Genomic DNA, 18,517 nt, shown 5'->3' on the forward strand with positions numbered 1-18,517 from the left:
ACTTCAGTACAAATCAAGAAGGAGAAATATCATTTTCATGCTTGAATGGGTTCTCTTTTGGATAAACAGACATTAGACAGAAGACTGAGGAAAGCATCTCACCAGCCACACCAAAGGGTCTCCTCAGCCCGCCTGTTTGTTTCTTTCCCTCCTTCAGCTCCATGCTTCCTACTCTGATGATCTGACACACCAGGAAGAGACGCTGCCTCATCAGGTCACTTCTGCTAAGGTCCTACATGCAAAAAGTCAACCATAAATAGATGTGGGTCAGAGTTGACGTACAGTGTCAGTTTATTAGTATTAGGTGTTGAAATGCACAAACATAGAATCTGTCTTCATCTTTTGGATTATCTTTAGGTCAAATGAGTCATGGTGTGCTTAAAAAAAGCTTTGGCATTAAAAGTCCCCCGCGGCTCAAATGCAGTGCTGGGTTTGCAAAAAAATGAGTTTTTATTTTAATTTAAAGAACATTTAAAATGCTGGATGAAATAAAAAAGTAATACAGAAATACTTTTAAATTGTGAAATATATGCAAGTAGGCGTGTAACGGTACACAAAAATGTCGGTTCGGTACGTACCTCGGTTTAGAGGTCACGGTTCGGTTCATTTTAGGTACAGTAAGAAAACAACAAAATATACATTTTTGGGTTATTTATAGGGATGATGTTTGATAAGAAATTATCGAGTTCGAGCCTATTATCGAATCCCCTTATCGAACCGATTCCTTATGGATTCTCTTATGGAGTCCAGATAGGTTGTTGTATATGGAAAAAAACACACAATAATTGGTTTAACAAAAGCTCACTTTTATTATATAAGAAAACAATTTAATCTAATAAATAAATAAATATTGACTGTTACCCCACTAAAAACATAAAATAAAATAAATAAATATTTGCTGTTGTTACCCAAAGTATATTAAGTGGGATTTTTCATCAAAACAAATATATACAGTAACACAAAAACAAGCTGTCTCTGTGATCACTATAGGTGTATAAATAATAATATAGTGTTAAATAAAATCAGTCCCTTGGGCACAAAACTGAAAATAATACAGCTCTCCAAAAAGTGCATTTCTGCTGCTATTTGACATAACTGTTTGTTATGATGCTTTGACATTTTTGCACTTTATTTCTTTATTGAAAGCAAATTCTATGAAGAGAAAAGTTGTTTGCAAATGTGGTTACAATGCTAAAAAAATGAAAAGCTAAAGCTAAAAAAAGAAATACACTTTATTGAGTTAACATTATTTCTTTATAGGGGGAAAAATGTTATGAGCTAGAGAATATAACAACTACACTACCCAGCATGCAACGGGAGTGACGAGCATGCGCGGTAGCCCCGAAAAGTGTTGTTGCATGTCGTCACGTATGAATGAGGTTATGAGCACGCTGTGAAAGTAAACGTCAAGAACTAAGCCAACACGCCTCGTCTGCATTATTTATAATTAGACAGACAACACATCTACAGTGTGATTTTGTAACGTTTACAAGGAAAGAAAAACAAAAGTTAAAAAAGGGAGATGTCATATATGTATGTGCTGCGGTTGCTTTAAGAAGGTTGTGACAGCTGCCGTAAAGGAGGTGCGTTGCTAGCCTGGTTGCTATGTTTCCGGTTGGTCGTAAAAGTGTTGGTCATGTGTTTGTACCCTGCTCAAATCTCTCAGTAAAGTTATTCATTGGATTATACCTTTTGTTTTGAACTTTATTACACCTTGGAGCGCTTTTTCCCGTCCATTGTTTTTCCTGCTTTCGCTATCTGCGCCTAATGACTGAGCTACGTGACGTCATTTCTTGTGATGTCACACGGAGCATTTCTGGTCGGGACGGGATTCGTTCCGAGGGATTCGAATAAAGAACCAACTCTTTTTCTTTACTATAGTGGTCTCGATAACGGGTACCGGTTCTCAAAAAGGGATTCGAGTCCGAGAACTCAGTTCTTTTCTTATCGAACAACCGGGAAAACCTGTTTCGAGTATCATCCCTAGTTATTTATTTACCAAATTTGCAAAATCTTCCACCAAAAATATTTTTCTTAGTGTAATATTTGATGTGAAGTAATGGGAACCTTGGATAGGTCAATAATTCATAATAACATTGATTTTGATTCAATATTATGTTTTGAGCAATGACAGTTTGAAAGAAAAAAAAACAGCTTTGTTTTATTAGTCAACATTGCAAGTTTTTCTAAATGACATTTAACCTTTAAGCTTTTTTATTTCACTTTTGTTATGTTTTTGTTGATTTTAATAGTATTTTTAGAATGTGCCGTGGGCCTTTAAAACATTAGCTGTGGGCCGCAAATGGCCTCCGGGGCACACTTTTGACACCCCTGCTATAGATAATAAAAAATTAAAAGTGATAAATCTATGGATAAAAAGCAGAGCCTGGCGACGCATGCACGTTTCTCATAACTCTCTCTCTCTCTCTGTCTCTGCCCCTCCCTCACCAATGCTGCTGTTTGTTTTGTTTTTAACCCCTTCTTAACCCTGAACGTACATTGAAAAAACACGCAACCCTAACTCAAAATGCCGGACATTTGAGGCATTTAAGAAACTCCGCCCTGACAGCTCCGCAAAAGAGGACATGTCCGGTGAAAAGAGGACGTATGGTCAGTCTATCCTAGCCCGTTAGCTGCTAGCATGCCGTGTGTTGTGCATAGTGTGCATCGTTTACACAACGTGCGTTACGCTACTTAATATGTCCGTGTGGAAACTCGTTCGGTACACCTCCGAACCGAACCCCCGTACCGAAACGGTTCAATACAAATACACGTACCGTTACACCCCTATATGCAAGGAATAAAAGCTTAGTTAAACATTCAGGGTGTGAGGAGCAATTTAAAAGCAAATTGTCCAACTTGTCAGATTTCAGGAGGTAATGGATGATTTGTGTCAGAAGCAGGAGTACAGTCACTGGGTTGGGTTGTGGTTACCGTAAAGAGTGCTGGCAGGTTGTTGAGTTTTTCTATTTCTTTAGGCATCCCCATACTGTCCCACCGCACCAGGAAGTTCTCACTGCATTGATTGAAACAAGGATCGCATTAGGAAACACATTTTCAAAGCATCAGGTTCAATTCAAAAAGAGGAAACATGTATTCAATTTAGCTACCGCTTGTCCTTATTAGGGTCACAAATGAGCTGGAGCGTATCCAAGCCAATCACAGGGCACATACAAACAATTTACACCCTCATTCACACCCATGAGCAATTTAGAGCAGGGTGGGGCAGCCCGAGGCATTTCAAGGGCCTGCCAGAAAGTGTGGCTTCCCAAATTGAATACACTTTCATTCAAGCTCACACAATCATTGATGGCTAACGAGTTGCTAACTAGCCTTAAACGCAGCTCAAGTGCTACGGTGATGACTCAGCAATCTGTAGCGGGGTTCATTTCAGAATGACAAATACTTTATTAATCCCCGAGGGCAAACTGAGATTTTTTTTTTTTTTTTTGTGCGTGAATAGATACATGCAAAAATGTCAATCAATAAATGACAAGACGCTTGGTATAAAATGTTACAGTAAACTACAAGGCAGGCAAACTGGGTTCCATCCTTGGAGGAAGTGGTAGCAAGAAGCTTGCTTTGCAAATGTATGTTTTACATTTGTCATGTTGTAGGGAAATAATGAGGGGCTTGAAATAAGATTCTACTTACTCCAGTTTAGCCCGGCAGTCCTTCATCCATCTTATTTGCACTAATCAAAAGAACAATATTCTTTAGGGTAGTTGTGTTTCACACTTGAAACACTTTGTTAGGCCTGCAGCCCATTAGCAATGCTTCTAAACGCAGCTTTTTTACGCAGAGTGTGAATCAATCAACAGTGTGCATGTGCACCTAATGTTGTTTATGAAATCTATTTTCAAACCGTGTCTGTGACGATAACTTCAAAATGTATATTTAAACAGTTTACATTGTCTGGAGAGGGTGGGGCGTGGTTTCATTTGCAATCTGCCTCGAGAATCAACAGATTAAAAAATGGGTCATAAAAGTGACTGTGAAGCAAAATGTACACCAAAGGATAGCCAATATGTAGACCACAAGGAAGTGTTTTAAATGTAGATTACAATCATCATAGGTCCCCTTTAAGAGGAGTTCCATTCTGCAGCAAAATGTGAAGAATTCAATGTCACAGTTGTGACACATTTTAAGTCATTAAAGACTATAACTATCTAGGATTGGGAGGCAAGATGATCATTCTACATTAAGTCTAAATAACCTTGGCGTATAGTTAGAAAGGTGCTAACCTGATGAATTCTGACTGATCTGGGTCATAAAGAGACATGAGCAGCTCAGCATCTTCTCCAATGTTGCATACAAAGTTTTTCAGGTTCATGAGTAGACTGTAGGTGTGCACAGTATTAAACAAAGCTTGGCGCCTCATCTCAAGATTTTGTAGTCGTGTCTGCAAAATAGCCCCCATGTAGGGAGTGGAAAGAGAGAAGAGGTGAAACAGACAAATTCTGCTAATACAATTAACCTTAAAAATAAGCACTGTTACCTTCTCCTCTTGTATTCTGTCATCAACACTGCGGGATGCAGTCTCATGGGCCCGAAACAGACTGACAGTGCTTGTGCAGTCAGGATCCAATGTGTTTCCTGCTTCATCTCGCACAACCAAGTCTAAGCCCAGAATCCTGAGTGCCATAAAGAGTACAAGATGGAGTACTGGAGTGTCACAAAGCCATGACTTAAGCATACACACATTTGACAATGGTGTCAGAGGGCAAAAACACGATTCATACCGGTTTCCGTAATCTATCTTGGCAGTGACTTTCTTTTTGAGTTCTACAAGGTCATCCTTGGGAAGTGTTCCTGACACAATCTGTGATCGATATTCAATGAGACTGTAAGCCATCTTCTGAACAGTCCGGAACAGGGTGGCTTTGTTCGCCTGTAAGACAAAAAATGATGGACTTATAATATTGAAAAAGTGCATTTACTAAGTAAAACAAACTGAATTAAAACATATCGGTGGAGTGTACATACCACAAAGAGCTTGTGCCATATCTGTGCCCATTCTCTCAGAGTAGCCCCGAGCTCCTGCACCAGTGGTAAATCTGATGGAATAATTATTTCCTGCTGGCTACCAACCACAAAAGCAGAATAATAGGGTATTGGAAAGATGTTTCATTGCTCACAGAACACATCACATTATAAAGTTTTAACAGAACGGGAGCATTGTATCTCTATACATGATGAATAAATGGATGTTTTTCCTGTCACAGCCAAGAAAAGCACTTCTGAACCCACACTTAGGATAATTATAAATGTCCTGTTATGTCCCTGGCCGTACGTCAAACCAAAAGCCAAAGTGTGTTATTACAAAGATGACATGTTTACTTGTGTGTGATCTTACCCTGTTCCCTCCACTGAAGCTTCCTTTAAATGGATGTAGGAAGCCGGGAAAATGCCCTGAGAGGAAGCAATTAGTTGAAACATTAGGGTTGCTTATGTAATAGTAAAGTAACATCTTTAAACATTGGAATACTTCTAAATAAAAATAATCGTTTAATAGCACTTCAAAGACACCTATTTTTGCTCTCTTCTCCCTCCAGTATGGAAGTAAAATTGTCTCACATCAACTTATATATATTAATATGATATTAATACATATGCATATACTGTATTTATAAATATACAAATACAAATGTGATATACAAATAAATAATTTGTATAAACACGTATTTGTAAATATATTTTTGAGATTTAAAAATATATACAAATAACATTTTTAAATATAAAAATGTGACATACAAATAAATCAAGAATTTGTATAAATAAACGTGTATTTGTAAATATATTTTAGAGATTTGAATAGAAATATATGCTTGATTATGTATTTGTATTTGTATTGAATTTGCATATGTGGATCGCTTTTTTGCTTTTGTGTCGGTGAGACATTCCTCCCACAAACCAGATGCACAAATAAATGTGACCTACACACTCCCCTGAACAACCAGCAGAGGGCACTGCAGCCAGAGCGGTCTGGGTCAAAGAGCATTATATGCATTATATGCAAAATGCCCGGAGTTCTCTGCACAAAAACAATCCACGTCTTTACAGAGAGAACGCACAACGGCCTGAGCTTGCTAACGTTAGCGTTGTATTAGCTAATGCTAATTCATCCAGTTAATCTAAAAGACCGTGCTAGCTGCTTATTTTATTGTATCAATGCCGTTTAATGACCTTGTCCTGATGTAGATACTGATCTCTTATCAGTGCAATGTGTGTCAAATCATCATCATATATCAATCATCATATGACCCTCTCTAGTGTGCCTCTGATTGGCTGGCCAGTGTCTGACCATGTATATGACCCAGATCGCTCTGGCTGCAGTGCCCTCTGCTGGTTGTTCAGGGGAGTGTGTAGGTCACATTTGTTTATGCATCTGCTTTGTAGGAGGAATGTCTCATCGACACAAAAGCAAAAAAGCAATCCACGTATGCAAATTCAATACAAATACAAAATCAAGCATATTTATATTCAAATCTCAAAAATATATTTACAAATACATGTTTATTTATACAAATTCTTGATTTATTTGTATGTCACAATTTTTATATTTATACATTTTATTTGTATATATTTTAAAATCTCAAAAATATATTTACAAAAACGCGTTTATTTATACATGTTATTTATTTATTTGTATATCACATTTGTATTTGTATATTTATTAAGATATGCATATGTGTTAATATCATATTGATATATATAAGTTGACAATTCTACTTCCATACTCCAGCCTGTAGAATTTATGATCGCTGTTTCAGTGTTTGCATTTGCTTGCTCACCTGCCAGCTTCCACATTCAGTTTGAGTCCTGTGCTTGAGTGTCGGTGTTTTTGTGGCAATAAATCAAACTGAACAAGATGATGAAAAAAAATCTACATTTCCTTGTGATAAAAAGGTCTGAGGTGCATCAAGTCTCATGGTCTTAGACAGCTACAAACGTTTCAGAACTTTTAAAGAGTCATGTTTTAGCTGCAAACGAGGCAATATGACCTCAAATCTATATTGTGATGTATATTGGAGTATGCCTGCAGCCATTGATTATTCTACTAATTGAGTAATCTATCAATTACTTTGTTTGATTAATTGAATAAAACACTTTTTAGCCTTATTGCGACTTTAAGGCAAAATGTTTAAAAATAAACAAATATTAAATATTTAAATTGTTTCACTGCCCTAGTTAAAATGTAATAATCACTTATTATTTTGTTGTTTCAATACTTGACAGTAGTTTTGGAGGATACTATAAATGTTGGTATTGATCCAATACCAAATAGTTAGATGCAGTATTGGTCATACCAATGCTCATACCGATAATTTAAATGTTCACAATCATTGAATGATTACATTTTTGATGACAATTACAATCAAACAAAAACACAGGATGATGGTGTAACAACATAAAAAATGATTTATTATTATTGGCTTTGATTTGAATCTGTTGGATTTTGCCATTAATTTAAGCTCTACTGTGTCCAAGGACTTATTTCCTGAGTATGTAAACAAGAACAAAAACAGCAAAATATGTTGTGATAATAAAAAATATTTTATATGGATACTTTACTTGGTATGTTACTGCTGATATTTTATGGATCCACCACCTTTGTTTCATTCAAAAACTCTGCCTTACTGTTAGCATATCATCGTATAGTGTGTAGTGTAGCGCGTTTAGCTATTCCTCATCCTCCACGGATGATACTTGTGAGTAAAAGTTGATTTTCCACCATAAAGGCAAGAATTGCTGACTTAAAAGTGGCTTTGCGCTGTATAGGTGCGTTAGCTGCTTAAGAAGACCCTACCGCAGACTGATAAAAAAAACATGTATGCATAAAAAAATGAATGATATGAGACAACTACAATCAGGCCCAGTCGAGGTCATTTTGACGCCCCATGCAGTAGTGGACTCCGCACGCCTATGTCATTTGAAATGTAAAGACAATACATTTGCAACACAACAAGAAGAAAAAATATAACCTATTTAAATAATTACCCTGAGAAAATAACTAAAACTACTAAATGTAGTGGTTGCTAGAAACTACAATGCGAGCTGCATATGAATAATTTTGCCACTAATCCCAACTTTTACTGTAAATGAGAGAAACTATAATCATTTAATAAAGTGTCACCACATCATTTTTTAGTCTGCACAGTTAGACAGTATATGACATATAGCATTATTGTTGTGAAGGCCAAAAGTGCTGGTGCGTAAAAAATAACTCTTGACGGGGGTCGTGTAGGAATGACCCCGAATTTCCACTGAATGCGGAACGGCTGCGGACCGGCTTCACTGCGGGAGGGTGCCGCCATCTGCCGTGGCTCTGTCGTGCAGCAAAATAGCGCATATTTTTAGGAGATCTCGCAAATCCACGCATAATCACGTGATAAAGTAGGCAGTAATCAAGCGAACCACAAAACCTTTATTCTGTCCTTCCAGAGAAGCAAAAGCAAATAAACTTGGTGCTTTTTTTTTTTGCAGCAAGCAACAATACAACAGTAACATCATCCCTAGCGGGCGGGTCACACAATCAGTCCTATCAGCTGATATTTGACACAGACCCCCATATATTCCCATTTAGCTGCCCGAGATATGCCCGTAGTTATTCTTTCATTTTGGACCTCCAGAATCCGCATGTGCTCATCCATTTGTGTCGACAATATGAAATTAAGTCTGAAAACCATTGACAAAGTTAAAGTACCACTGATAGTCACACACACACTAGGTGTGGTGAAATTACCCTCTGCATTTGACCCATCTCCTTGTTCCACCCCCTGGGAGGTGAGGGGAGCAGTGAGCAGCAGCGGTGCCCCCAATTCCAAGCCTTGATGGGGCGGAACACTGTAACCACAAGGCCACTGAGCAGGTTAAAGTTGACTTCATGTCCGTCGCCGCCTATTTGGACCTTTCAAAGTGTAAAAGACTGAGTATTTAATTTGGAAAGTAAACCGGATACTATATTTAGTGTTTGTGCATGACTTCCTGTCCAATACTAACAGATTTTAGCTGAATTGAACGGATTTGTTTTGGCTTCCGGGAAAAATAGAAGCTCTGCATATATGTAGCGCTGGAATGCAGAACAGCAACGGCATGTTGGTGACGTTCCGCAGGCGGTGGAAATTGACACACTGACTTGAATAAAAACCCAAAGAGTGCGCCAATGCGCATGTGCCGGTCCACATTTAGTGAAAATCCGGAGTTACCGTATTTTTCGGAGTATAAGTCGCACCGGCCGAAAATGCATAATAAAAAAGGAAAAAAACATATATAAGTCGCACTGGAGTATAAGTCGCATTTTTTGGGGAAACGTATTTGAGAAAAGCCAACACAAAGAATAGACATTTGAAAGGCAATTTAAAATGTCTAAAGAATAGTGAACAACAGGCTGAATAAGTGTACGTTATATGAGGCATAAATAACCAACTGCTATGTTAACGTAACATATTATGGTAAGAGTCATTCAAATAACTATAACATATAGAACATGCTATACGTTTACCAAACAATCTGTCACTCCTAATCGCTAAATCCCATGAAATCTTATACGTCTAGTCTCTTACGTCAATGACATCAATAATATTATTTGATATTTTACGCTAATGTGTTAATCATTTCACACATAAGTCGCTCCTGAGTATAAGTCGCACCCCCGGCCAAACTGTAAAAAACTGCGACTTATAGTCAGAAAAATACGGTAATAAGAGTCCTCTAGACCAGTGGTCCCCAACCACCGGGCCGCGGACCGATTGGTACCGGGCCGCACAAGAAATAAAATAAAAAAATTCATTCACACCTGGTGGTGGTGGTAAGCTACTTTCATCATTCATTCACACCTGGTGGTGGTGGTAAGCTACTTTCATCATTCATTCACACCTGGTGGTGGTGGTAAGATACTTTCATAGCCACAGCTGCCCTGGGGTAGACTGACGGAAGCCTAGCTGCCAGGCCCCTCCGACCACCTCCTATCATTCATCATTCAGTCACCAGTGTGAGCGGCAAGGGTGAAGTGTCCTGCCCAAGGACACAACGGCAGCGATTTGGATGTCAAGAGGCGGGGAACGAACCTGCAACCCTCAAGTTTCTGGCACGGCCGCTCTACCCACTACGCCATGCCGCCCCACTAGTGATGTTTCTCAAGGTCCCGTTTTAAGGTGCTCTCTTTTTATTCATTTGGTCTATTCAACTGGTGGCCTGTGATTTCACTTTAAAATAAAAAAGAAATGCTCACATTTTTGCAGAAGGTCCTTAAAAACAGCAAAGTGCTACTGAAACTTTGACAAAATAAGTAGACTAAATTCAAATGTGTACTGTAGAGGACACTAGTTCTCCGGAATGTACCCAATAAAACTAACAGTGAAGGCAGGAGTTCAGCCGGTCCTTAGCTTTCTGGAAATGTGGCCACCAGAACAATTGAGTTGTATGGAGATATACGCTATGACTGCTAATTACCAGTGTGGTGGATGAGGGTCTGCACTGCAAAGTAAACACTCAAATAATAATTGCATAGTTCTCAATGCATATCACTTTATTTAAGCATCTTCTCAAGATGTTCTTGTATATGAAATGTGATCCTTATATAACCAAAATTGCCCCCTTAAGAGTTTAGCAGTTAAAACAAATATCTTGTTGGAGAACATATAATAAGGTCACATTGGTCATTTTGCAACCTGTGTTAAGATCAGAAATATGACGCGTTAATTAGGCTCATACCTTATGTGATTTGTGGCGCAGCGTGTAGCCTCGATACCACCCTGAAGATGCACAGAGAAGAATGTTACACAGAGACAATGAGATGAGAATAATGACAGTCCAGGCTATCAGTGTTACAATGTGGCAGACTGCACACTCATTTCCATTATCAGATGGAGCGTATTTAATGACAGATAGCGTATCATCGCATCGTAGTTCTTGCCGCGGCTTGCTTAGAGAAAGAATAGACAGATGTGTCGGGGCTTGTTGCATATTTATGCTCACTCACCTTCCAATTTCTCCAGTATGTGTACCGTGTCCCCCACCTGCAAGCACAGCTCCGGCTCACCACTGGGATCATAATTGTAGATTGCTAAAAGAATACAAAGACTTTGTTTAGTAGTTGGTCGTTACAGAGTCGCTTACAAAAGGCAATGAGTTATTTTAATTCACTCCCTTGCGTACAAACGTAGTCATTTTGTAATTGGAACTATGCCCTGAGTTTAACAGATAGCTTAAGACAAGGTTTAAAAGGCTGTGCCTTTATACTCTCTTATGTCATCTATCATGTCATTGTGACTATGGGTCAATATTTACACCCTGCAGGTTGTGTTTCTCACTAGTAAAGCCTCAACTTCCCTACAATCATCCTGGCCAGCAGTCATCCACGAAGGTGACCCCGTCTACTGTGCTTTTAAATGACCACCATTACAGAGTTATGGCCACAATCAAATGACAATACACAGGCAAACACATACACGGAAAATATAATTTCCAAAGAGAAATCCATAGCGCAGATCTTTTTTCATGACTTGAGGGAGCAGCACAGGCCTACAATGAGCAGGTCCTGACTTGCAATGGCTGGGGGCTACATTTCACTGCACGCTTCAACTGGCTTAAGTAATCATACATTGTTCTTAACACCAAATGTTACAATTCTTCTCCTGCAATGAGTTTTAAAAAGCTAATCAGTTAGAGAGCTTTTGTACTCTGCTCTCGGATTCTTATAAGTTGTCAGAGTCATATCTAATAGCACAACTGCAAAGACTCCAGACTGCGAGTGACATTTTAAGGGGAGTACTATTGTAGCAAAACCATTTGCAAATGCGTATTGCAATTTGTGTGTGCGTGTGTGTGTAAAAAAAAATGTATGTCCATGTTCTGATTTGTTTGTGTGAAAGTAGGCCTGGGCAATATGGACCAAAAAGTATATCTCGATATATTTTTACTTAAACTCGATGTTCGATATATCTTGATATATTTTCCGGTGAAAGTATACATATAAAGATATTCATTTTTGAGCGAGATTCACTGAAATTGAAGTGAATGACAACTGTACTGTAAACAGTCAGTGGCACTTTTACTAACCAGTTGGTCAAGATGGGTATTAACAGTACTTTTATTAACCAGTTGGTCAAGATGGGTATTTACAGTACTTTTATTAACCAGTTGGTCAAGATGGGTATTAGCAGTACTTTTATTAACCAGTTGGTCAAGATGGGTATTAACAGTACTTTTATTAACCAGTTGGTCAAGATGGGTATTAACAGTACTTTTATTAAACAGTTGGTCAAGATGGGTATTTACAGTACTTTTATTAACCAGTTGGTCAAGATGGGTATTAGCAGTACTTTTACTAACCAGTTGGTCAAGATGGGTATTTACAGTACTTTTATTAACCAGTTGGTCAAGATGGGTATTAGCAGTACTTTTATTAACCAGTTGGTCAAGATGGGTATTAGCAGTACTTTTACTAACCAGTTGGTCAAGATGGGTATTTACAGTACTTTTATTAACCAGTTGGTCAAGATGGGTATTAGCAGTACTTTTACTAACCAGTTGGTCAAGATGGGTATTTACAGTACTTTTATTAACCAGTTGGTCAAGATGGGTATTAGCAGTACTTTTATTAACCAGTTGGTCAAGATGGGTATTAGCAGTACTTCTACTAACCCAGGGGTCGGCAACCTTTACCACTCAAAGAGCCATTTTGGCAAGTTTCACACATTAAAGAAAGTAATGGGAGCCACAAAAAAAAATTTTAAATTTAAAATGAAAAACACCGCATACAAAGCTTACATGCTTTGTGCTATGTTAACCAGGGGTCTCAGACACACTTTAATGTGGGAATTTGATGTTGGTGCAGCCCGCGAGTTTTGGATGAATGTCGCTTGCGTCACACTTGCCAACCCTCTCATTTTTCCCGGGAGACTACCGAATATCAGAGTGTGGTGACACTGCATTTGACGCCCTCTACAGCCTGCCCAATCAGTGTACCTGCTCGGTCACAAGTGGAATGCAGCTTTAGCTTGCTCACGTAAGAGACAGCAAGGCTACCAAGTCAGCAGCCACACATCTTACACTGACGGTACCAATACCCAGAATCCCATGCAGCCCTAACTCTTCCGCTCAACCAACCACGAAGAGGGGGGGGGGGGGGGGGGGGGGTTGATGTGTGGGGGGATTTGGTGGTAGCGGGGTGTATAATGTAGACCGGAAGAGTTAGGACTGCATGGGATTCTGGGTAATGGTTGTGTTGTGTTTATGTTGTGTTACAGTGGGATGTTCTCCAGAAATGTGTTTTTCATTCTTTTTTGGTGTGGGTTCACAGTGTGGCGCATATTTGTAACGTAACAATGTTGAAGTTGTTTGATACGGCTACCGTCAGTGTAAGCTGTGTGGCTGATGAGTAACTATGCTTTGCTGTCTCCTGTGTGAGCAAGTAATAACAACATGCAACATGTGGCTGGCCTGGCATGCTGTAAGTAAATGCTATAGAGGACAATTACTGCAGTGCAATTAGGGCACGCCCTTTATATAGTAATTAGAGTGTTAATAGGGTTATATTTCCCTGGGAGTAGTCTATGAGAGACACTGACATCCATAAGTCTCCTGGGAAAATCGAGGGGGTCGGCATGCATGTAGCTGAGCCGCATCAGAGTGGTCAAGGAGCCGCATGCGGCTCCGGAGCCGCGGGTTGCCGACCCCTGTACTAACCAGTTGGTGAAGATGGGTATTAACAGTACTTTTATTAACCAGTTGGTCAAGATGGGTATTAACATTACTTTTATTAACCAGTTGGTCAAGATGGGTATTAGCAGTACTTCTACTAACCAGTTGGTCAAGATGGGTATTTACAGTACTTTTATTAACCAGTTGGTCAAGATGGGTATTAACATTACTTTTATTAAACAGTTGGTCAAGATGGGTATTTACAGTACTTTTATTAACCAGTTGGTCAAGATGGGTATTTACAGCACAGAAAAAAAATGTTTAAGTAGTACAGAATTACATAACATAAATAAAATAGATAAATATTATTTCTACGTAAAATAAATAACATAGCTGTGCAAATAATAAATTATTGGCAGCATTTCTTGTGTGAAATATGCCCGGCTTGGCAACTCAAGAACAGTTTTGATTTGGGCTTACATGGTAAACAAGTCAAATGAATGTTTTATCCAGACGCATACATTTGTCCAAATGTGGCCAAGTAGACGCATTGTGGGTTTCCTGTACGTGGTCTACATGTTTAAAAATATATCGATGTATCTTACAAAATGCATATATCGCCCAGCCCTAGTCCGCACCTTGCACCCAGTGATGTTAAGCACGTCAATGTTGGGGAAGCAAAGTCTGGTAAAGTTAAACAGAGATAGGGACATTCAAAGTTATTGCACCAATAACTCAATAACAAAATGTCTTTGAAACACAACCAATGTCTCCGTCTAACCACTGTGACATTGGTAATGAGCTACAGACAACAACACAACACAACAATTTGTCCCCAGAGCAGTAAATATAACGTTAGTTGTTATGAAGTGCACAAGGGCCTTCTACACAGTGCAGCCACCATATAAATGTTTTATCATTTCTAATTAAAAAAAACTAAAAATATGCCCAAATTTAAGTAGTCTCATATTGATAATACCACATGTATTATTTTGGATGAATCCTGTTTTGTATATTTTTAAAGACTATTTTAAGTTGGCAAACAGTCCAACAATTTGGGATTTGGCAGCATAATTAAGTTGTTCAATTTTGAGAAGCTTTTTTCCCTGAGCCTACAGACACTGTTGTAGATTCCAATGAATACTTCAATAGGTATAGATTTAAATTAGTGGGACCACAAATACTAAATCAGAGTCCTTTGATGAACCCTAAATAATTGACCATACTGTAGCAGTAGATTAGTCAACAATTAAAAAGTGTCACAGCTGAACGGTTTGAAGCTGCTGGCAGCTCATTAAAGTTAAAGAAAATTAATAAAAGTCTCTAGTTTTATACACTGGCTGGATGAGAAGCGTAAAAAGACATTCCAAGTTATAGCAGAAGTGAATAATTGATTCTAGCAAGAAAGCTCTTCAGTCTAGACTATGGAAGACAGTAAATGTCAGGCTGCTTCAAAGAACTGGAAAAAAACTATTGTGTAATTTAGTCCCAGAGTCGCCCTCCATCTATTTTCTATAGAGCTGATCCAGCTGAGCCTGTCCATGCTGACTAGGAGTGCACTGACACAAGACTATTGGAAACATCCCGGACTTGAGCAGCATTCACCCACCATCTCAGAGCATTAATACGGTGAAAATGTGCTGCACTTAAGGCAGGGGTCAGCAACCTGTGGCTCTAGAGCCGCCCTAGTGGCTCCCGAGCTGCCCTAGTGGCTCCCTGGACCTCTTTCAAAGATGTGTGAAAATGGAAAAAGATGAAGAAAAAAGATATATATTTGTTTAATATATTTTCTGTAGGAGAACAAACATGACACAAACCTTCCTAATTGTTATAAATCTCACTGTTTATGTTATACATGCTTCACTGAGGAGGATTTGGCAAGCACCGTTTTGTCCTACTAATTTCAACGATCCTTGAACTCATCGTAGTTTGTTTACACGTACAACTTTCTCAGACGCTGCCACAGAAAGACATGTTTTATGCCACTCCTTCTTTGTCACATTTTGTCCACCAAATGTTTTATGCTGTGCGTGAATGCACAAAGGTGAGCTTTGTTGATGTTATTGACTTGTGTGGAGCGCTAATCAGACATATTTGGTCAGTGCATGACTGCAAGCTAATCAATGCTAACATGCTATTTAGGCTAGCTGTGTGTTCATATTGCATCATTATGCCTCGTTTGTAGCTATATTTGAGTTAATTGACTTATGTCCTCCGTGTATTTGATTTATATTTGCATGTCTCATGACACATTATCTGTATGTAATATTGGCTGCATTTCTCATAGTTGTTTGTGTGCCATATTGTTCCAGACCACAGCAAACGTTACCCAGCTTGCAAAGATTGTAATAAATCCATTAGAAGAAGACAGTTTCCTTTAACTTGGACACACACATCTATACCTTTGGTCGTTCTGAGCCAGTCATTTCCAGGAGTTATCTCATCCTGTGAGAAGCCTCCATTTTACTAATGTTTTCCAATGTTGCAAAAATGTGTAGGATAAAAATTTAAATACAACATTTCTGTCAATGAAGATGTGTGTCAGCCTTTGATAGTAGGCTAATATAGCTAATATAGACACTTACATCATTGCCTTCATTATAACACTTATAATATGGCTTTTAATTTTTTGCGGCTCCAGACAGATTTTTATTTTTGTATTTTTGGTCCAATATGGCTTTTTTAACATTTTGGGTTGCCGACCCCTGACTTAAGGTGTGAAGTACGGCTGTAACAACTACTGGTAATAATGAAAAACCGCAGTAAAATTCTCAACGGTTAGTATTACCTTTTCAAATGATCATAAAATGGTGATTGATGATCACACTTCAATAAACTCAAACCGCTGATACTGCTCATAGCTTGGGGAGTGTGCTAATCACTAGCTAGCTTGAATGCTAATATGAATACCACACACAATATTAATATCAAGACAAAGACAGCGGTGGTTGCTCCCTCAGGAAACACCGCCCCGTATGGTTATGGCTGAAATGAATGTCACACACACACACAGGAGCAGTGTTTCCCACACATTCATTTATTTGTGGCGGCCCGCCGCGAAAGAATTAAGGCCGCCACAAAAAAATATATATATATATATATATTTTTTTTTTTTTTTTTTTTTTTTTTTTGTGTCCTGTCAAGCTTCTCAGGCAAATCATATATTTGATGTAGATGCCCATATCGGCTGTTCACATTTACTTTACAAAAGAGAAGTGTAGGATCAAGATTTTTGGAGCTCTTTGTTCAGTGGATCAGATGTTTGATGAAGCTTTGTGTTTATCTACCACCACTACTGTTTTCTGTTTATTTGTTACTGACTGTGGCAGGACACCTCTGCCTCTGTTTCACTTTATGTTGCTGGTAAATAATATGGTTGTAGTAGTAGGCTAAAGTTAAATTTTTTAGTATGCACTAATTAAAGGGGCAGATCTTTAAGAGACATTTTAGCTTTTATATTTTTATAAGATATATTTTTTGTAAGAACCACAATTAATAATGAATAACTTATTGTTCAAATCTGTATATAAATATGTACATTAAGTGTTGTAATTATATTGTAAAATGGATGGATGGATGGATGGATGGATGGATGGATGGACGTTTAAAACAAAACTGTTATTATTAATTGGTAACTTTACATTTTTTGAGCCTTTTTAGAGAAAATCATATCATTGTAGTAAATTATGCAAATTACTCGATGATGTCATGTGACCACGCCCATAGCCACGCCCATAGCCACAGGTATCTTGGCAGTTTATGGGAAACACTGCAGGAGTATAACTAGATCATGACGCCGGAGCATAATAAAGACTTTGAGTAAGAGGCATACCCTTGGACTGTTTGCACACACATTCACACCTTTACTGGGAGGAATTGAACCTCTGCTGGCTGCACAGAAGTCAACTGAGTGAACCACTACACTACCAGCGACACATTGGCACAGCAACATGCAAAAGAGCAGAATCTAACACCTGACATAATTAGTGTTTCCAACTCCCCAGTAAGGAACATACAGTAGCTATTGGCTGTCATAAAAGTTGCTACAAGTCGTTAGATGACGTCATGACCTTGTTTGCATAATTTTTTGCGATGGATGCTATTGTAGAGAGGAATAACGTCGTGGGAGAAATAAAAAGTGAATTTAAAAAATGCTAAGTCTGATCTTCAGTTGATTCGTAGTTTGTGTTCTTTAAATTTAATTCAATTTTGTTTTGGATTGTTAAATGCAAATTAAAGACTGGAGAAGTTGTGAAATTCACAAAATCCCTTGACTGGCTCATGAACAAATGATTAAGACGTTGCAGTGATTTATCTTAGTGTGACAGGGAAGAAACCTTTACATTTAAAATGACATCTTGCGTTGTTGTCTTTGGTATGACTCAGCCGGGGTTTGAACTCACAACCTACCCATCTCAGTGTGGACACTCTAACCACTAGGCCACTGAGTATTAAGATACATTTAGACAGCGTGGACACGGCAGTTAGAGAAGGCTGCACTAGGCCTACTGCGTGGCTAGCGTAGATAGCAGCCAACTAGGGAAGCGTGAACAAGTCTGCACTCTCGGTTGTACTCGGCCTGCTACCGTGCTGAGCTCTGAGCACCCAGCCGGAGAGTGGCCCAGTTAGCGGTTTTATCCGGAATCTAAAAAACAACAACACTTTGGCTAGAAAAATAGCAGACTTCCGCTAGGTAGCGGACATCTGGGATGCCTGGCAGCTGCAGCTTTGAGTGCTTTGGAACGGGGGAGGGGCACAAGGCAGTACCTGTCACTGCTCGTTAAAAGCAGCGTGCTGTCACCTCAGAGTCTCCAAGACACAAGAACAGTCTATGAGACACAACAAAAACTTCCAATAACACAGGAAACGG

At 38.8% G+C, this 18,517-nt stretch overlaps 1 protein-coding gene across 2 annotated transcripts in view; it reads right to left on the reverse strand.

The window, feature by feature from the left end:
- The window catches only part of LOC133652694 (dedicator of cytokinesis protein 5-like), a 73,395-nt gene that overhangs the window by 38,643 nt on the left and 16,235 nt on the right, over positions 1-18,517 (reverse strand). For both annotated transcript variants that reach the window (XM_062051706.1, XM_062051705.1), the window contains exons 2-10: positions 10,985-11,068; positions 10,717-10,757; positions 5,357-5,412; positions 4,987-5,083; positions 4,743-4,891; positions 4,499-4,634; positions 4,245-4,402; positions 2,935-3,016; positions 103-232 (exon numbers count right to left, since the gene is read on the reverse strand). In XM_062051706.1, the coding sequence (XP_061907690.1) occupies positions 103-232; positions 2,935-3,016; positions 4,245-4,402; positions 4,499-4,634; positions 4,743-4,891; positions 4,987-5,083; positions 5,357-5,412; positions 10,717-10,757; positions 10,985-11,068 (933 nt within the window). The remainder of the gene's footprint in view (positions 1-102; positions 233-2,934; positions 3,017-4,244; positions 4,403-4,498; positions 4,635-4,742; positions 4,892-4,986; positions 5,084-5,356; positions 5,413-10,716; positions 10,758-10,984; positions 11,069-18,517) is intronic.

The sequence above is a fragment of the Entelurus aequoreus genome, linkage group LG06, assembly GCF_033978785.1.
Source record: "Entelurus aequoreus isolate RoL-2023_Sb linkage group LG06, RoL_Eaeq_v1.1, whole genome shotgun sequence".
Classification (NCBI taxonomy): domain Eukaryota; kingdom Metazoa; phylum Chordata; class Actinopteri; order Syngnathiformes; family Syngnathidae; genus Entelurus; species Entelurus aequoreus.